This window comes from Synchiropus splendidus, chromosome 17 (genome assembly GCF_027744825.2).
Source record: "Synchiropus splendidus isolate RoL2022-P1 chromosome 17, RoL_Sspl_1.0, whole genome shotgun sequence".
Lineage (NCBI taxonomy): Eukaryota > Metazoa > Chordata > Actinopteri > Syngnathiformes > Callionymidae > Synchiropus > Synchiropus splendidus.
The window spans coordinates 11,157,932-11,179,402 of NC_071350.1; the positions used below are offsets into that span (position 1 = coordinate 11,157,932).

General features: G+C 42.0%; 2 protein-coding genes across 2 annotated transcripts; both read right to left on the reverse strand.

Moving 5' to 3' along the window:
* Nucleotides 1–6,789: 6,789 nt before the first annotated feature.
* On the reverse strand, nt 6,790–15,062 carry acer3 (alkaline ceramidase 3). Its single transcript, XM_053846227.1, has 11 exons — nt 14,927–15,062; nt 13,289–13,399; nt 10,932–10,984; nt 10,811–10,863; nt 10,531–10,612; nt 10,435–10,470; nt 8,992–9,050; nt 8,827–8,928; nt 8,645–8,749; nt 8,537–8,582; nt 6,790–8,467 (listed from the first exon to the last, which is right to left on the reverse strand). The coding sequence occupies exons 1-11, from the start codon at nt 15,027–15,029 to the stop codon at nt 8,414–8,416; spliced, it is 804 nt and encodes a 267-aa protein (XP_053702202.1). The 5' UTR covers nt 15,030–15,062; the 3' UTR covers nt 6,790–8,413.
* A 1,477-nt stretch (nt 15,063–16,539) lies between these two features.
* Nucleotides 16,540–19,829, reverse strand: serpinh1a (serpin peptidase inhibitor, clade H (heat shock protein 47), member 1a). Its single transcript, XM_053847371.1, has 5 exons — nt 19,694–19,829; nt 17,918–18,524; nt 17,753–17,851; nt 17,460–17,692; nt 16,540–17,254 (listed from the first exon to the last, which is right to left on the reverse strand). Exons 2-5 carry the CDS (start codon nt 18,510–18,512, stop codon nt 16,952–16,954), a joined length of 1,230 nt encoding a protein of 409 aa, XP_053703346.1. The 5' UTR covers nt 18,513–18,524; nt 19,694–19,829; the 3' UTR covers nt 16,540–16,951.
* Nucleotides 19,830–21,471: the final 1,642 nt, after the last annotated feature.

Genomic DNA, 21,471 nt, shown 5'->3' on the forward strand with positions numbered 1-21,471 from the left:
CCTGTCGATTCTTTCCGTGGAGGATGTTGAAGACGCGTTCGTAATTGGATATACGATAACAGGTTCCCTGCTGATTGGTCTAAGCGGCTACCTGTTCCATCTCAAAGTTCGGAAACTGTTGGCAGCATATGCGGCCATGGAGAAGCTGCCCGTCATGACTGAGGGATTGTGCAGGGCCGCCAGCACTCAGACTCAAGCGACAGGTGAGCTCAGCCGCAAGCTGGAGGCCATTTCTGAGCACCTTCGCAAAGTGGATAACAACGTGGAGAAGCTGTCAGCTCAGCTTGGCTGAGGCTGGCCATCGAACATATTGGAACGAGCCACCAGGAGACTCAGAGACACTCAAGGGCAGATGGGAAATTCCAGCATCAGCCTGACCCAAAACAAGTTGTTATCGTCATTGGCTTCCAGATACAACCAGCCTCCCAAGGTCGCGCAACTCTCCTGGAAGTTTTGCAGACAAGCCGCTCCGCCCCCGCCTCCATTCCCATCACTGACTCTTCACCCTTGTCTTCAACGCCTTCTTTGGCCCCCACAGTGCCTACCTCCCTCTTGGCGCAGAAAAATGGCGGCACCTGAATGGCAGCGGCTTCCCGCATCTGCACTGGGAGTCCTCCCATCCCAACTGCCTCCCCCGTCCGATATGTGCAGTCCTTGAGTTCTGTTGTTGTGTCTTCGATGTGCTCATGCACCCCCACTCACAGGAGCCTAGTTTGGGAGTTGCTTTTTTTCTCCCTCCTCCTGCCTCCTGTTCTCTATTCTTACTGTGATCACTACTGACAATAAAGGCTATTCTGATTCTGACTCTGACGCCCCCCGCTCCTCACTTGGGGGTGAAACAAGTCAGTGCTGCCCAAGCCTTCAAAACCCACAATAAACCTGGAGCAGCATTTGACTGTAAACATTCCAATCATGTTCTCCAGTCACAAATAATAGTACAGTACAGTGTTGCTCTAATTGATGGTGTCAACAGCAGCCACGAGCTATAGAATACTGGAGCGTCTCCAAATCATAGCACTCTATAGGAAACGCTGAAAACAGATGTGGTCGCGGGATATAAGGGTACCTTATGTTCTACATGTATATTATATATTTTAAAACACTGTAAAGGAGAAAATAATTATTTAAAAATATTCTACCATCAACAAATGTAAGTGTCAAAACAAAGTTTTGTGTCTGTGAATTAAAAATGATCAGATGCTTTTGTAATATCTGCATCAAATCTTTACTTTACAGATTGTATTTTTTCCTAAAAAGCACAATTTTTACCTGCCATTTTAATGATATTAAATCCACTAACTGTTTAAAACCAAGCAACAAGTCCAATTATCACACACCTGTGCAAACTCCCGGTCAGCTTCTGAAGGTTCTGCGTGTCCTGGCGTCAGTCCGGAAGCATGGAGAGGCAAAGTCCTGACAAAACGACAGGACATCAAAAGAGTGAGGAGACTGGTCGAGAGCATCGCCATGTTTGAGTGGCTGGCGTCTCCTGTTTCTCTGAGTCGTGCACACGACTGTAAGCAAACCTGGACCACCTGTTAATTATATGCTGGTAGTTGGTTGGTTGAAAAATGCGGTGTGCAAGCAGATGGATGGGACGTCGCTTTGTTCCTGTTGCTGCGCGATACATAATCTCATTTTATGTTTTTTTTACGTACATGGGGAAAGGATACTAAGGTTCTTTTTACCATTACAGCACTTCATTTAGCCTCTTTGGGGAGCAAACACATTATCCATGTTTTTGTTTTTCTGGGTGGTTTGCTCTCTCCAGGTCGGTGGAGAGTTCTTGCCCCAAGTGGTGGAGTTTAAGTATCTCTGGGTCTTGTTCTCGAGTGAGGGAAAAGGGGAGCGTGAGATTGATAGACGGGTTGGTGCAGCGGCAGCAGTGATGCGGTCGCTGTATCGGACCGTCGTGGTGACCGATCGATCTACGTTCCCGCCCTCACCTATGGTCATGAGCTTTGGGTAATGACCGAAAGGATGAGATCGCGGATACAAGCGGCTGAGATGAGTTTCCTCCGCAGGGTGGCTGGGCGCACCCTTAGAGATAGGGTGAGGGCATCTGATCCGGATGCCCCCTGGACGCCTCCCTTGGGAGGTGTTCCGGGCATGTCCTACCGGGAGGAGACCCTGGAGAAGACCCAGGACTCGCTGGAGAGATCATGTCTCCGGTCTGGCCTGGGAACGCCTCTGGATCCCCCGGGAAGAGCTGGAGGAGGTTTGTGCGGATCGGGAAGTTTGGGCTTCCTAGCTCCGAATGCTGCCCCCGCGACCCAACCCCAGATAAGCGGCAGAAGAAGAGAGAGAGAAGAGAGTGCAGTGTTCATGAAGATGTTGCTGGTCAGTTGTATGTGATATTCTCATACATGTTTACAAACACACTCCCTACTGGAAGAGACGCATTCTTCAAATAGTGTTGTTCCTTTTGGATAAAAGTATTTCTGCAACCAGCGTTTTTTTCAGTTGTGTTTCTATTCCACAGTCCATTTTACTCTTCCTCCATCCTTGTGTGGTGTTTGGCTGAAACTGTCAGGGATTGATTTGGGGATAATGTTCCACAGCAACTGACTTGGTGTGTTTCGTTGAATCATGCACACACACACCCACGAGTGCTAAAAGCATTTCTCACATTGTATCACATGGCTGGCCTCAATAACATTCTTGAGTTATGGAAAACATATTGAATTTAACCAGTTATGAAATGAAATTATTTTTTATTTAATTAAACTAATAATTTTTATTTAATTTATTGAATTTTTTTATTTTTTTTAGATTTTATTTTAAATAATTTAAGTTCTACCATCATCAATGCAAGATTTTGGCGAAAAATTAACTGGACCGAAATAAATCTTGTGACATTGCAGAAGCTTATCAAAACAATGCCACAGCGAATGCGTGCTGTAATCAAAGCTAAAGGCGGTCCAACGAAATATTAGAGTGTATGACCCTGTTTTTTTTTGGTGGCGACTTTTTTTTTGGTCAGGCAGTGTATAATAATAAACTCAAACAAATTTCTGGCATTTGTGGTCGTAAGTGAATGTCGTAATTCGAAAATAAAAGAGGAAAATAAGGCAAAAATCTATTGAAATATAAGTGGTTACATGTATTTCCATTTATATTTCCGCATTCATTTCTGTTTTTAATTTTTCTGTCTGTATCTCCACTTAATTTGTATTTACTTGTTTGTTTCCTCATTTTGGCCCTTCTTGTATTCCATACAGGCAAGCCTTTTGTTTTGGCTCCGAAACAAGTCATAATAACCGATAACATAATTAATAATGAGTTCTTAATACCCATTTAATTTGGTGTTAGATTCGAACTGTCACTCCTGCTTTATGTTCTCTTTTATCTTTTTATTTCATCCTCATCGAGTCAGTTTTAATGTGACTTTCCTGTCACGATTAAAAAGGGCCCAAGTGTTTCACAGTACATTCACTTGTTAAGTTAGATTTGATTTGCAAGTTCTAAATCATGTTAAAGGCAGAGGGCGTTTGACGTGACGGGTTTTCCATTTACGAGGTTCATAAATCTAGTTTTGCCTGAAGCCAAAAAGAAAACCACATCAACATGAGTCAGAGCTTAGGGGAGTGGAATATCATCTTATTCGTTCTCTGCCCTGATTTGCTTTGACTCACCACCATTGAAAACTTGAGAGTAGATGATCTACATCCATGGATGCTTGGAACTAATGGGGGTGACAACTTGGTGAGGCCACTGTCAGGGGCACGTTGACTCATTCTGGAAAAGCCCAAATTACAGGAGCGGCGTGTGGGAAGGGCCTTCTACGTGAGTTGGCAGGATTTTAGTGTCCTGTAAAGTTATGTTAGATATCAATATTAGAAGGACAAGCCAACCTCGGTTCTTGACCACAATCCGTTCCAGACGGCCGTTCGAGAAGCGATTTGTTTGAAATCTGAATCAATTTTTCCCATTACAATGAATGGAAAAAGAAATAATGCGTTCCAAGCCTTAAAACAGTCTTTTGTAGGAGTGAATGTAGAGTGTCTGCTGCAGGTGCGCTGTTCCTCTATGTGTGTGGCCGCTGCATGTGGGAGGGGTTGCCGAGTGAGTGACGTCTCTCCAGAAGTGAAGAGGTGCCCGGTGCGTGTCCAGCTCTGAATGTGCGCTTCTGTGCAGTTTGGCTGTGACAAAGTCATAAACCAAGTAACTTAGCTCTGTCCCAGACTCGCCTCATCCCTGTCCCAGCTCCAGCCCACAACAGGACATCAAACCCTGGAGTGAGCGCTCCAGCCTCGGAGGTGTGGAGAGCGAGCGCCTCCCCTGTGACACTCTACCACGGTCCAGTGTGGAGACAGGAAAGGTTTTACACCTCAATATGAAGAAAAAACAGTCAGTAAATGTAGCTAACGGGACGCGTCTGCATACAGAGGCTGCGTTATACACAATAACAAAGCGTGTCGTGGGTCAGCTGGTCGGTCCACGCATGTTATGTTTTTACGGCTTTTTTGGGGGGCGTTCCAGTTCTGGATATTCGTACAAAATCCGAAGCAAAAAAAATCTCAAAATTTTCGTCCGAACTCCAATTTGTTCGAAGTGTGGGACGTTCGAAATCCGAGAGCGGGCTGTACGTTGAACAAAATAGAGTCCAAATTTGACAGGAAGTGATTTTTCACAAATATCAACCTAAAACAATAAAAATAGAGCTTTAATTTGGTTGTCTTACATTACGACCTGAACACTTCTCGGAAGATGCTCAGACATTTTTGTCTTTAAAGGAAAAGCTTCAAAATCTTAATTTAGAGGTTCGGAGCACATGAGAAACCAATTCAAAATGAAAAGGTCAAATGATTATTCTGACTTTAATCTCAGAATTCTGACTTTAATTATAGAACAAAGTGATCATAAAACCGTCTAACTGGTAACAAGACAATTGGTTGAGCCTCTTGAGAGGATTTTCCCACTAAACCTCCTGAAACGAAATGCTACGCCAGGCGCTACATGCTAATCTATTCAAGCTGTTGGGGCTCAACAAATAACAACAATACCAATAAAAATGACATCAAATTCCTTGTGTAACATTTGTCAAAATGCTGTGGAACACTGTGCTTTTCTGTGTTGGTAATGTGGAGCGTTGGCACCTGCAGGCCTGGAGCATCTGTCAGATTAACCTGATGGGTTACGCTGTCTCATTCTCAAATGATGACGGATGAAATGTGACAACAATAATCCCTTTCGTGTAACCAAGATTGTTGTGTAGGTCTAGCGCACGACTTTGTGTTTCAGCATGTTCTTCAACGCTTCATTATGTTTTCCTCAAACAACACAACGCTCTTGTCAGAGGGATTCACTTTGTTCCGTGAGACCACATGAGGTGCGCGGGGTTTGAACGCATGTATAAAATAAAAAGTGACAATACTATAATATTCATATCATTAAGTTGTTTTATTATGTAAAATACAACAGACATTTTAAAATTATTATTGGAGTTTGTGAATGCAGAGATTTTTACATTGATGCATTAGAACCACTCAGCTGTCTCAGCCTGTTGATATCATCTTTACTGGCTGCATGATAACATCTGTACTCCGACTAAACACACTGCTATGACTCACGATGGGCCAACACAAACTTTTTTTCTCTTTCAGGAACAAGACGCCTGCAATGTTGGTCTTGTAACTAGAAAGCCACAACTTCCCGAATGTCAGACGTCTTGGTTTACGCATGTATCCGCTGCCAGATTTTCGTGGCTGCTGGGTACCAGTCCTGCAACATCTGCTCAGTGAGAAATCAAAACAAAAGAATCATAAGTTTAAACCCTAACTGAAAAAAAAAAAATTAGTTTTAAAAGGGTCAATCTATCATAAATAAATTCTATTATATATATATATATATATATATATATATATATATATATATATATATATATATATATATATATATATATTTATATTTACTGCTACAGAATGAGGTGTCCCGGTCACTGGGCCTGGCCACAGGTGTATGAATGGTGCAGACTGTTTTGACAAACATTTGTGAAAGAATGGGCCGCTCTCAGGAGCTCAGTGAATTCCAGCGTGGAGCTGTCACAGGACGCCACCTGTGCAACAAATCCAGTCATGAACTTTCCTCGCTCCTAAATATTCCACAGCCAACTGACAGCTTCATTATAAGAAAGTGGAAGAGTTTGGCAACTCAGTTATGTAAACTGATCGAGAGGGGTCAGCGGATGCTGAGGCGCATCGTGCGAAGAGGTCGGAGACTTTCTGCAGAGCTTCAATTGCTGTAGAGAGCTTCATGAAATGGGGTTTCCATGGCTGCGTCCAAGCTCTACATCACCAAGTGCAATGCAAAGCGCCGGATGCAGTGGTGTAAAGCACGCTGCCACTGGACTATAGAGCAGTGGAGACGGCTTCTCCATCTGCCAATCTAATGGACCAGTCTGGGTTCGGAGTTTGCCAGGAGAACGGTACATTTTGGAAGTGAGAAATTTGGTAGAGGAGGAATTATGGTGTGGGGATGGTTTTCAGGAGATGGGCTTGGCTCCTTATTTCCAGTGGAAGGAACCTTGAATGTTTCAGGAAACCCAAACATTTTGGACAATTCCATGCTCCCAAACTTGTGGGAACACTTTGCAGCGGGCCCCTTCCTCTTCCAACATGGATGAACTTGACTGGTCTACACAGAGTCCTGACCTAAACTATAGACTTAGAGCGGAGACTGAAAGCCAGGCCTTCACCACCAACATCAGTATGTGACCTCACCAAAGCGCTTTCAGAAGAATGGTCCAAAATTCCTATAAACACACTCCTCAACCTTGTGGACAGCTTTCCAGGAAGAGTTGAAGCTGTAATAGTCGACATCATACTAGGAACGGGATGGCACTTCATCTGTGAGTCAAGGCAGCTGAGCAAATACTTTTGGTCATACAAGTGTATATTATAGCAAAACAAAAATCTAAATTTCCAGTGACAAAGAAGATGAAAACCATGACACAATCAACTTTAATCACTACTGGACATCAATGAGGACTCACTGGCACAGACATTGCGTGGTTCAACACACTAGACTCGTGGAGCCACGATCACAACACTCATCTGTTGGTCACATGAAATGCATGGAAGTTTAAAGGTCGAGGCACACATTAGAAATTTGAAGCCGTTGCTGTGTTCTCCTCCCGGGAATCGCAGAAGGACTGCAAAACACATCTTAAAGTATACAAACATCAAGGCAACTCTGGAGGACACTGCAAGGTCGACGGTAAGGCACCCACTGTTTACTGCTACACTGGTCAGCAGTTGTTACAGAAGTGACGGATGGAATTCAACGCAAGGACGCCGGAGCCACGCTAATACTTTCATACGTTGTGCTTCTGTGACACCGTGAATGCTTGTTGAACCAAGACGTGTCGGACAATGCAAGTAACATTTGACATTAAACAATGTGCATATTGTTGTTCACCTCTGTTTCACAGTTACAAAAGATGAATCCCTTCATTGTTTCTTAACATGAGATGTCTGCTTCCACTTGGTTATACAGTACTACCTCTTGCATAAAAAAAAAGAATATTGTTTGCCTTCATTATAAAGCTAGATCACTGCTACAGTACTGAAGTGATGACTTGGTGATTTCAGCCAACATGGTAGAAAACTAAACAAAATTCAATAAACTTTTATTGAATTCTGACACTGCAGTTGATGTACAAGGCTACTTAGCTTAGCCATTAGTTTATGTCATCTCTAGCTGTAACATTTTGAGACAAATAAAACACGTTCCCTGTGGTTAACAAAACATGGAAGCAGCTAAAAATAGCAACAACAGTTGCATTTTCTAGTGTTATACCTTTCAATTTACCATGTTTTTGTCACGTTTGCCTGCGAAGGTTTAGTGAAAAGAATTTAGGCCAAAATGCATTTGCTAAAGTTGATCTTTACATTTTAAATAACACAACAGCCTGGCAAAATGTGCAAGATTTTTGGCGAATCAAACTTGGCATTTTAAGCGATAAATCATGTGTGAATCAAGTCCTCGGGCTCCTTTGAGCACCCGATTTATCTGCTCTTCCCCCACCTTCATAACTGTAAATAAAATGAAAACAATGGCACAGATGAATCCCTTAAACCTAAACGCTCTTGTCACCCCAGGCATTAAACCACACATTAAAAAAAATGCATATGAAAAACATAATACAAATCAGGCTGCAATGATTCAATACAATTTACAAAACTAATAAATTATGTTAGAAAACCAAATTATTTTCATGAAACTGAAAGAGTTGAATTAGTCGACGCCCCACACCACAGAGCAGAAGGGTCCCTGTGTGGTGCTTGGGTCCACACCCTCCCCTCACAGTGGGGGAGCGGCCCAGCATCAATAGAGGGGCAGTGGCAGGTCTTCATGCAGATGGCGCCTGGAGCCGGTCGCCATCCTTCAGCTGAACCGTGGCCTGTCTTCCTCAGCCAGTCTTCTGGGGTTCAATGTGCAGGGTGGGCCAAATGCCACATACAAACTGAGCACAGAAGAAACATGGACATGGATTTAGCTTTTCTTCATGATTCTCGATTCAAGTCAATCTCACCTTTATTTTTGGTCTGCACTTGAGGTAGGTTGATCGTATCTGTAGACTAAATAGAAGAGACTTGTTTAACCACTGACTTCATTTTTTTTTTTTATTCGCGTAAGTTACCTGAGAAGTATGTGCAGGTAGGAGCCCAGGCCTGTGAAGATGTGCCACCACGCGTGGAACTGTGTCACAACTCCAACACCAGGAGGAAGTGTTTGCCTACTGGCTCTGAAACCCCAGCACAAAGGCGACAAATATGATGCATGGATTCTATATATAACAAAGAGCTGTTTAAGAGTGCACACCTGAGCGAGTCACAGAAGATATTGTCGATATTCCACAGCAGGAATCCCAACAGAAAGACACATAAAGAGGTGTAACACAAAGGTCTGAGCCAAGGGTACACCCTGAAAATAAGGTTTTAGTACATGTGACCAAATGAATACATTGTTTTCACTTTAACAACTTACCATGTAACAACAAAAACAGAGCGCGCCACGAGACAAGCGACGAGAGCCCCATACATAACCTGAAGACAAGAAGACATAGTGTTTAGAGGCCATTTAAAGTGTTATTACCTGGTAGCTACAAATGCTATACAGCACATTGACTTAGTCTTTTCATTAGAATTAATTCAAATTAACCACACAAACTGGTTTATTACACCCTGAGAGTCGTTCTTCAAACACAAATCTGAAGCACTGAACGCCCTGGGCAAACATTCAGACATAAAAACGCTTGTAGTTTCCAAACGGCACCTTTTTTTTCAGTTATAGGTGATGTTTTTCAGTTAGGATCAGGACCATGAAACTATTGTAAACAATGCATCAAGAGTAAACATCACTGTGTTTACATGACAGCTGAGAAACGGTAAGGTTCATAATAACCTTAAGGTAAATACAGAAGTGAAGGTTCTCCAGAACACACATTACTGTTCCTTTTTTAGCTTAAATGTTGAAATAAAACCCTCTCTTTAACGACTAAATTAATGTGAAACATTTGTACTACTGTAACAAGTACTATACAATTACGTACATGAGGACATATTATAAAAAAAATAAAATAAAAGGCAGTAGTTTTAAGCCTTGGTGCGAATAAAATATTTGACTTTATTTCCGCAGCTAAAATGTGCTGCAGCCGAAAGGCTAAAAGTGGAACTAGCGCTCCCCCTATCGGTCATTAAGGCTCTGTTCATTTGCCATAACAGTACCGGAAAATAATTTGGATATAAGTGAAGGGTTAATGTGCACTACAAAATAAATAAATAATAATAATATGAATTTACTTTACATCACAGCAACATAAGCCCACTATACTCACACATATTTATCTATATAAATATGTGTGAGTATCATTATTTATTTCGCAAAACAAATGGAATCTGTATCTGTTTAGTTGAACAAGTCGATGAGCTTTTAGTGCATTCATTTGTTCCAAAAAGGTTTGAGTCAGAAGTAAAAAAGAGGCCACAGCGCCACCCAATCGAGCCACTGTCCAACTACTCCACACAGAAACAGTGGCTGAATACATGAATCAGCTTGAATGTTTCAGGCGGCCAATTTATAGACAACATTCTTAGAGGTTTTCAAAAACCATTAGCATCAGCTGCAATGTTGTGAGCCAAATCAAAGCAGTGCCATTTGTAAACACGGCCAACTTCCTTGGCAGCGTTGTCACACTATCCTAAACGCATCACCAACACAGTTTGCTGATCCCCAAAGATAAACACTGGGCTCTGCAGGTAGTTTTGCAAAAACTCCTACGCTGCTTCTAAACATTTACATGAAACTAAACACCTCAATACTTCACCATTCCGCACAGTTACGCTTCAAACTCGTGCCACATGAAGTCAGCACAAAGGGATCCGACACAAACAATGAGCAATCTGATCCACGGGAACGAAACCAACTCACCTGGTGAAACACTGGCTCCTTCCACTGCAAATACACCTGCAACATCACAGACCGTTTAGGAGGTCGATCACAAAGTCACATGAGAGAAATACTCACAGCAGTGACTGTGACGCTGAATATTAACAGCAGCACGATGGGAAACCACCCGACGCTGTTCTCTCGCTTGAAACACTCATATCTGAAAGGGAAATAGCAGGTGACGGTTAAGTAACAGGCTCGTGCGAGAGGACGCTCCGGACAACATCAATACAAAGAGAGTGCACTCAACAGCCAAGGAGCAATTGATCGACGGTACGGTTTCAAGCCGCAATGTGAATAAATGAGCTTCAGCTTCAATATGTTTGAAGGTAATGAACAGCAATGATGAGGCACTTACACGCAGTATACAAATACACATGTGCTGTAAATCATCGGCAACTCGTCGAGTAACTGCAAAAACAAAAGACAACCTTATGAATAAAACACCAGAGCAATTCATCACGCTAAGGTTTGCTCACCTGCATCTCATAAAGAAGAGTCATGTGGAAGCACCAGGAACCGACACCAACAGCTGGGGAGAGAGCCAGAGTTCAACTGTGGCATCGAGCAAACCTGCTATTTACAGGTAATAATTGTCACTACTGGTGGGATCATCCATTCATTCATTTCATGCTCTGACATACCCTTGTTATTATACAGCTGTTAAATCAAGTTATATTCTCGTGAGCAGTGTGGTTCTTTTTTATGAGTCAAGCACTTCTTTTTCAGTATCAGGGGTTGCCTTCCTTCTGTTTCACCACTCCACTTCTTTATTTTTTCCATCAATATTTTTATTCTTTTTTATACATTTAGCAAAATACAAAAACAGACAAAAAAGAGTATTAAAGAGTATATATATAGTACAATAAAAAATAATAAGATACATGTAAAAAATAAAGTAATGAAATAAAAGATACACAAAAAAATTAAAAAATAAAACATAACATCATCCACATTAGACAATGTTTAAATTATTTTTAAGGTAGCGTCTGTGAATTCCATAGCTCAATAAACTTAAGTAAAGGTTCCCATATTTCTTCAAATTCCTGTGGTCTCCCTTTAATAACATGCATAAATTTTTCCAGTGCAACAAATCATGCAATTTATTTCATCCATAGATCAATTTTTTCCACAATAACGCAACCAATCTCCTAGCTTGTAACAATCCAAAGGCTATTAATGTTGATTTCTTAGAATATACAACAAAATCTTTTGGGCAGATCCGAAGAATACAAAGTTTTGCATTATGAGGTATAATAATTCCAACAATTTTCAACATTATCTGCCCCACCTCTCTCCACTATCTTTGTAATTTTGGGCATTCCCACAAACAATGTATAAGAGTACACTGTTTTTCAACACATTTTATACAAGTGTCAGGAATTATTATTATTGTTGATGGTCTGTTTCTGGACTGTAAGACTTAAAGCCTCGTTCCATTCTTCCTCTAGTATACCTTCCTCAATATCTGACTTCCATGTCTGTAATCTATCGATGGATGATTCTTTATCCTGCCACAACAAAGCTGCATAAAGTAATGAAATATGACCTTTTCCCTCCAAATGTGAAAGTATGAGATTTTCGAGATATGTAAGTGGAGTTTCAGTCAGTTTCACCACTCCACTTCTAACAAGCTTCTTGTTTCCACACAAGCCGTCTCTCTGATAAACAGGGTCGGAGGTCAAAAGGCCACTGTAAATTTGAGAAAACTAGGCCCCATCTCTCCAAAAACTGAAACTGCCTTGTAGAAATGACAATGTACCTGAACGCACCAGTGGGGTTCACCTTAGAAGTATGGAAGAAGAATGGAAATGGTTGACTGAATTGTCCAGCGCTCAAGACAATTGCAACAATTCCTGAACTTATTATTTAATGCCATTTCATGTTGAATTTCGAGATTTAGATACATTCGCTTTAATGGGAAAACAATTGCGAATCAAAAACCTTTATTTTAATGGCTTCTGGAACCAAGTCGAGGTGAGTCTTCAGGTCCTTATTCTTGTTTGTGGCCTTTCTAGTCACTATCAATGACAACCTGAGAGCGTCTTCATCTCTGCTTCCTGTCTCCATGGATGGATCCCTTTCTGGTTGCAGGACGATGCCATGCAACCTGAGTCTGAACCTATCACATAGCCCACAATTTGACAATGTGTGGTGAAACTATTTTCCAAAATATGGCTGCAACAGAGCAGCACAGTACCCTGCAATAGCTGTAAAAAATAATATGCAAGGCTTTCTTGTGACAAATCCCTTTTTAGATTCACCCCAAAGAACAAGAGACTCTCAGGGGCTTTTTTCCCCCCATGAATCTTTTCATCGGTTAGAACTGAGAATGGGGAGCGAGGAGAAGCCAAGAGGACAGTTCTAAAAATAGTTCCCTTGCACCTCTTCAAAGGTAGCTGACGCAACATGAATTCAGGCGTCATAATTCACATGAGCTATTGTTGGTATCAACGTGTCGTTGTTTGGAGAGAGGCTTAAATTAATCCCAATATTTGTTTAGAAATTTGAATGAATATCTGCAATGTTTCAGTGCCAAACTCATGTCAGCAAAAAGCACTTGATAACACAGCAAGACTCAAAATGCACTGCAACAGTTGAAGCCAAACAAGGACGAAAGACTTAACTGACCTTAATGCTGTCATAACACTGTATTTACACCATGCTTTTGGTTAAACACCAGTGATATGAAGAGAAAAGTACAGAGCTACAGTTTCAAGCAGTGAACAAGGAAGTAGCGTGTCTTGAAGCAAACTTTTCCTCCTTTATTTTGCCTGTCGCTTCTTCTGCCGTAGCAGAAACCACACAACATCATGTGGATTTTTGACGCACTGACCTGCGAGTCCCAGGAAGGAGCAAATGTAGCGGAACTCCAGCCCGTGATGGTACGTCTGAACAGCTCCCCAAAGAGGAGGCAGAATCATTATCAGGTTGCTGACCGTGTTCCCTGAGCAAAAGAAAAGAAATAAACACTTAAAACAAGCTTGGACGTTTTGTCTAAACACTCAAGTGATTAGTCGACCAGATACTATCAGGCCGCAGCTGCTTGAGTTGTGTTATCAAAAAGCAGGATATCACGTTACATGCAGGGTAAAGCAAAGCAGCCTGTTGCCGTTGGTTACTAAGCAGTTCAGGAGGTTTGGAAAAAGAGATAAGAAAGATCCAAATATGACTCAACAACGGAAGTTCAGAGCATCCTGCTGCCTGTATCTGGAAATAGCACATAAACCAATGCAAGTCATGATGTGTCCTTGCAGGTGCAAGAGTGACTTTCTTATGGATGTGACAGCAATGTTTTTCAACACGCGACCCTGATCTCAACCCTGTTTTTCTTTTTTTCAACCATGAAAAAAGTGCAAACCAGGAAATAAAAGCCAGTTTCCATGAACAAACATGACGTTTCTTTATCTGCAGATAAACGTCAAGATAGGCGGCGCCCTGACAATGTCAGCGTGAACCGTACATGCGACTGGATCGCTGTGAAAACACTGCAGAGGCGGAGAACTCTCCAGCCTGTGTTGTGTGTAAACAATAACCTCAACAGCTGTTCCACAGAAATACATTTCAGCAGCAGTTAATCAAATAGATTTTAATAAATGCAAATGAAAGCGACGCTGCTGTGGACTGATGAACTCTGCCTGTCCTGCTGGAGGCGACCTTGGACTATTGCATCACTAATACCGTGAGGCCACATGATAACAACAGGAGGCAGAAGACACAACTACACACGTCCTCTTCTTCTGTCCTTAAAACAAACGGAAGATGGCGTTTTAAAAAAACTGGTACTGACACATGGTAATACTAGTAGCGCTCCCTATGTCACTTCCTTGACATGTGACCTTTTCAAGTTATACACTTCCCCAATTTATTTTTCTTTAAACTTCAAGACGCCGCAAGACGTCTCTGTACAACAAAGAATTATGAGTGTAAATATTAAAGCTGAACATTTTTCATTAAGGGAGCACACTGACATACATTTATTCAACATTTAGGGATTTTTATTCACACATAAAGGAGCATTTAATTCAGCAATAAATGCAGAATATGGAGTTGAAGAACCTCTTATCTCGTCCTATACAGCTGGGACAGGCTCCAGTGAGCATCATAATAACAATAATAAATATTATTATTATAGTAATAATAGTCATATCAGCATGACGGCATCTTCAACCCCACCATCCCAGGATGACAACACTTCTAAAGAAGTGGAAGTTGCAGAAGGAGCAACTATACTGAAAGAAGAAATGGGTCAAAACATGACTACATCACTACATCCGCGGCACTGCAAGTCATGTGCGAGCTACTACTGACATTCCGCCCACTCTCTGCGAAGCCACACTCTGGTCGCAGAAACAATGACGATAGTTCTGGTGCTCATTCGCTCGCAGCGGCTCCTGCTGTTGTTTGTAGTCTCGCAGCGTCGCCCGCTGTAAGTTGTAACGCTCGTACGAAGAGAAACGGACGAGCCACTCACAGAATTCCGCGATGTAGAAGGAGACGACATAGTTCTCCTCGCACCAGTCCAGCGTTGAGGTCGGCCGTCCCCAGTATCCTTGTCTGTCCAACGAGGGAGCCATGATGGAAGGAGAGGAGGAGGCTGTGGGTGCAAGTCCCAGTGGAGCACGGGCACGCGCTTTGGTTCCTCCTCCTCTCCGCGCGCCGCTCTGTCGGGAGCGCGCACACGTCACAATTCCTATTCATGCGAGCGCGCATGGAATTTGTTTTATGTCATGTAGCAAAAAACATTTACCATTCTAAGGAGCCACTTCGATAAAATAAAGGATTAAAAAATATTAAAAAAGGACTAAAAGGCAGTGTTAGCAGGGTAAAACATTCCAATATTTAAAAGGACTACTGAAAATAATGAAATTGCCTTTTTGTTTTTTTGGATCAAAGTGTTAATTAAATCGTTGTTTGGACTGATATATGTTTTTAGTCAAAGTGTTGAGCACTAAATAGTGCTGTCATTTTAATTCGATTAATTAATTACACCACGATTTAACGTGTTAAAAAAAAGTAACGCAATTAATTTTGAGTATCAACTGTTCTTCATTTTTGCCTAATTTAGAGGCGTGTTATACTTCTATTATTCATTTTTGAATTTGAATTTGAGACAGCATTATTTTATTTCAGAATTTTATTTATTTAACTGAATCGCTGCATTTGTTTTACATTTTTGAAGACAGCCTTATTTTATTTATTTAACTGTATTGCTGTTTGTTTCACATTTTTGAAATCAACCTTATTTTATGTATTTAACTGTATTGCTGTTTGTTTCACATTTTTGAAATCAACCTTATTTTATGTATTTAACTGTATTGCTGTTTGTTTTACATTTTTGAAATCAGCCTTATTTTATGTATTTAACTGTATTGCTGTTTGTTTCACATTTTTGAAGACAGCTTCATTTTATTTATTTATCTGTATTGCTGTTTGTTTCACATTTTTTAAATCAGCCTTATTTTATGTATTTAACTGCATTGCTGTTTGTTTGACATTTTTGAAGACAGCTTTATTTTATTTATATTACTGTATTGCTGTATTTGTTTTACATTTCTGAATAATGCACCTGGCCTAACTGGTTTGCGGATGTGCTTGACCTTTACTTTTGGATTTCATTCATGAAGCACAGTTCACCAATAAAAAAATTGGATTTCAAATCTGCTCTTCTTACTGTATTCAATTGATTAGGCATGCACTACAATTTTTTAACATCCCAGAACTCAAATTCTTTATCAGAGACCTTCGGCAGATACGACATAAAAATGTGATTAATTCGATTAATTTTTTAATCGACTGACAGCACTAGTGCTAACACATTTGAATAAAAATGAACTGTCTCACACCCAAGTTATCAGCTGAAGCATGAGTATAACTATTTTTTTTTTTTGCCTTATGCGACTGTAAAAGGTAACCAAACGTGGTTTTCTCACTTTGCTTTTGTTCCTCACTGTCGCTTGTTAGGGTTGTGTTGACAAATGAACAGGCTTTACCTCAGTACACAGATCCTCAGGCGTAGGTTGTCAGGGGAGGAAAAGTGGTTCAGGTGCACAAACATGACACAGCTGCGGAGACAACGCCGTACAAAACCTTTTCTTTATTATTCTAGAACATGTGTTCAAACTCGTGAGCGTCACATCTGAGTGCTGGGTTGCATGGCTGATCACTGTTTATCAATGCATCAGGCCTAAAAAATGTTTTTGCCGTTTGGTGAGACAATATTTTGACTCTGGCCATTAACTTAAAACTATTAAGATGTTTTTTTTGGCACTTAAGACATGGTTCAGGGAAATCATACTTAATGTAAGTCTTCAGTCCTCGACAATTCAAAAGTCTTGTTGACTTACAAACACATTGCAACACATCTATTCAGCAGTGTTTCGGAATGCAGGGAATGTACTTTCTGTGTTATCAAACAACCATCACTTGCGCTTCTTCAGACACCAGAGTGGAGGAATATGACGACACCAGAGGTGAGGCACCGAGGTCAAAGCTGAGTTTATAGCTCGTCTCTCATCTTCTCACCCTTGGGCCTGACCATTCTGCCGATAAACAGGATGGAGTTCGTCTTCTGATCCTTCACCAAGAAGATGAACGGGTGGTCGGCATAGAAGAGTTTAGGGCTTTTGAGTTTGTCCGTCCCGAAGATGGTCATGTCGATTTCGTTCCCGTCGGTTGTCCACTCGAAAGACGCGGCGTGGAAAACGCTGGATAAATACAGATCCTTCTTCCCGGAAATGTTTGAGAAGTCAGCTTTGGATTTGTCAACTGCCTCCGTCAAGCCCAGGTCCTCCAGATGTTTCTAAGGTAAAGTAGAATTAATTCAAGTCCAAGAATGGAACGAGTTTGCCTACAAACCGATTGTATTAGTCAAACCCTTTTAGCAGCACCAATGTGACCAACAATAACCTCGAAACTTAACAGTAGAAGCAACACTCCAGTAAACACTGCTGTATGCAGATGACACTCACTTATAAACCTGTGGCGATAACTTTATTGAAGCCTACCTGCAGATTGTGGCTGACTTCCATGCTGACTTTGGGCAGCGACACAGCTACGGCCATCTGCTTGAGCTTGCCCATCCATGTCTTCAGCTGCTTCTTAGTCAGCATTTTCTCCAGGCGCTCCAGAGGCTCCACGCTGGAGGGCATCAAGAAGACCACGGTGGACTTCTTATGAGCCAGTGGCATGCTCAGAATGGACAGACTGTTGCTTTTGTCTTCATAGAAGCCAAAGACACCTGTGAAGGTTCATAGTGTATAATGACTGAACTCGTGAGATAGCACCGTGAGGCACTAACCGGTGCGGTGCATCATCTCCACGGCAACAGTGAAGCTCCTGGAGACCATGAAGCCACGGTTGTCCACCATCTTATGATGGAACTGCTCGTCCCAGTGGGCTGTGTGATCAAGGAATAAACTAAGTATTTATTTGTAAAGATATTTAAAGGTCTTATGAAGCTCACGTTTGAAAACCATAGCGTTGATGATGATGGCTCCGTCCGTCTTCTCCACATCCTTGGTCACCTCCGGCAGCTTCCCGTCAGTAGACTTGGCCGCCCACTCGTTGATGGAGTTCAGCGCGCTCTTCTTGTCTTTGAAGTTGATCTTGGTGTGGTTGCACTTGTAGTGCTTCTTGCTGCTCTTCACGAAATCCTCCGCAAACTTGACAGAGCTGGGGCCGTACAGGTGGTTGCTGATCTTCCAGGTGACGTTGCGCGCCTTGGGGTCGCTGACCTCGGTCAGCAGCTCCGCCAGACCGGCGTGCAGCTGCTCGTCCTTCACCGTTGACGCGTTCAGAAGGGTTTTCACCTGCGAGGCGGTGGAGGCCTTCCCTCCCAGGGCGACCAGACCCAGCGAGGAGGCCACCACGACCGGAGAGATGACAATGTTCTCCACACTTTTCTCTTTTGCCATGTTCTGGTAGAGGTTGAATGCCAAGTCTGCGCTCTTGTCGGCCAGGGTCGTGGCGTGCTTACTCAGCACTTTGTCTGCAGGAGTGGAAGTAGCAGCTGAGGCTGCCGATGCCACAAGGACCAGCACTGCGAGGTTAAGCCACATGTTGGAGCGAAGCTAGAAGAACCAAACCACATATTTAAAAATGGCTGACACTAAACATTGTTTTCTTCTGTGTTCAGCAGCCTTATAATATCTCCTTCGATCTCAGCGCACAGTACTATACAAAGCAATTTCTTATCCACCATGACACGTAGGCAGCTGTATGGTGGCTCCGAGCCAAACCATGCTGGAAGATATGCATAAAGCTCTTACAACATCCAGCGCTTCCTCTCTTTTCCCACAGGACAATGAGGTGCTGTAAAATATGTAGAGACAAAAGGATTCCAAGGTCGAGGAGCTCTGGTTCATACTCCCTGAAATTACTTGGATTTGAAGGACACATCTAGACAAAGCAGACGTGCGAGCACATGCTCACTCGGCCCTACAGAGGTCTGAAGATAAGGCGTCACATGCAGGCGGTTGGTTTCCCTATGTGGTCATGGTTAGTGGGACTCCTGCCACTAGATGCCAGTGTTTTTACCTACGTAGATAGCAGGCAGTTTCACACTTAATATAGTTAGTACAATATGGATACACTGCATTTTAAGTTCATCTCATTTAGTTTGGAGCCTTTATATTCTTATTTTATTTTTCATAGATTCAAATATGAACTGTATTTTTTGCATATTGCATTCATAAATCTTATATTTATTTAGTTAAAATAAAATAATGTACCATTAAGTTTTTTGTCAGTTTTGGAAAAGTATGCTATAAAATATACTTTTGATCTAGCACACACTGTCACTTTAAGCGCCAAAGGTTAAATTCAGTTTGCAAGTTTTCGCATGGACAAGACTGAGTCATCCTTGTTCCATCAAGTAGGTGCAGTTTAACAAACTTTTTACTAATACATCTGTGGCATTCTATGATAAATCGAATCAACGTGGATATGTATTTCATCTTTCACTCAGAAGTGCAAACTCCCTTTATGAAGGAGCTAGAAAACACCATGGCCCACTTTAAAGTTAAATAGTTTAAAGTTTTGTACCTCATGTAAAGCAGCGTTGAGTGGAAAACTGAAGCTATTTTACAACTTCAACAGAGCACAGCCTGGAATTGGGCCTCAAGCTGCAAATCTTATCTGACTTTGTGTTTCTTTTTCACATGCCTGGGCAATTTCTGCCGCTGCCCTCAGCTGCAAACTTGTCCCTTCCCCCCAAACCTGAGAAGATCATCCAACTTACCTTATTAGGTTCCTTCAGTGGTCGAGCTGCTCGTCCTAAAACTCCGAGCCAGAGGACTGCTCCAGTGCTGAGTTGGCCTGTGAGGCGGAATTGAATCAGAGAATTGTGGGAGATGCCGGCTCAACTTCCAAATCCCAGCACTGGAATCTTATTTCCAGGAGACCCGCCCCGAGTGTCTGTGGGCAGTGGGAGAGGAATGTTCCCCTGCCAGGTCCTAAAGCCTGAACTCTACTGGCTGTACACACAGACAGGAAGTGTCTCCTCAGGGATCCAAACAGTTAGTTCTCAAGCACAAACATACAAGCGTTGACGTTCCTGATGTACAGATGCTGCACAGCTGCAGCTTGCATCACAAACTGGATTCTGTTGAACATACAGAAGAAGTATTTCACACATTCATCTTAAGCAGTGTAACAGTAAACACTGTAAAGTAGCAGTTGCCTCCTCTGTTTTACTGTCCACGTCTCAGTCCGCTCCTTTAAACTTGGTGCGTGAAGATTTCAAATCCAGAGTTTTATCTGTCAGATGGACAGTTGTTATTGTGGCACTGTCCTGTAGTGTCCACTGCAGCAGTTCATTGATGCTAAGAACATAGATTTTCGGGATTGTGTGGCCCAAAATACTTGTCCTGTTCTCTGAAAGTTATCAGTTTACATCACTAGAAGTCTGTCTTTGTAAGGAGATAAGTAAGTATAATAATTCTTCATCCATTGTTTCCCTTGAGCGATGATCTCAGGGCAAATTCTCTCACGGTGAAAGTATGAGGGCCACTGTGGTGATGAACATATTTAGCGTGGTGAATCTCTGGTGAATCCAGATGCAACTTCAGCCACAAAGATAATCTAATACATTGTGTTATTGTTTGTTACTGTAATGATTTGACAGAACGTATTGAATAGCATGAATGACCAAAGCTTCACTCCATTGTTAGATATTGTTTACGAGTTACTCTGGAGTCAGAGGACGTGTGTTTTTTCCCATGAATGCTCTTCTTTTTCTTCCCCTCTGGCACCTCCCCCGACGGGTGTCCGCTTCTGAGTGGATCAGTTGGCAGGAAGTGACAGCAGAGCGGATGTGTACTGTGCAGTACTGACCCTGTTTTCTGGACAATGAAACTATATCTGTAATGATTGAGAAGATCATTTAGACAAGGAGATGCAAAGGACTTTCGACGATAAACTACTTATTTAATTCGATTTTTGTGTGCTATGTGCCACTTTAAAGAAGCCGAATTGCTTGTTTTGAAGAAATGATCTCACGTTTTGTGTCAACAAATAAGTAATAATTCAGTCTATTTGGACTGCTGGGGCAGAGTTGGTTTACAAATAAAATGTTGTCTCCCCTGCACAATTCAGACCTAATAACAGTTTTATAAGTTGCTTTTTATTCCAGCACCAAATGAAGTGTAGACGCTAAAATATCTCTTGCATTAATGAAAGAGTATATGAGTGCTATAGATGAAACTGTGATGGATAGTCGTGAATTATTTACTAATATTGTATACTGTGGCTAAGGTGAAAAAATATCATTATTATTATTATGCAGAGGTTCTTGCAGTGTCCACTAGAGGGCAACAGGGCGCTTGCTTTGACTCGGCCAAGGTCAAGCAAGCTTCGACCTCACTTAACAGACAATAATCCATTCACGCTGACGACTGACGCTCATGTCCGGCCCTCCGCACCCCCACCACCATCCTCCTGTTGACATAACACCAGGCCATAATGGTAGCATTCTAATGCAGAATAGTCGAGCAGAGTCTCAGTCAACCGTGTGAGAGG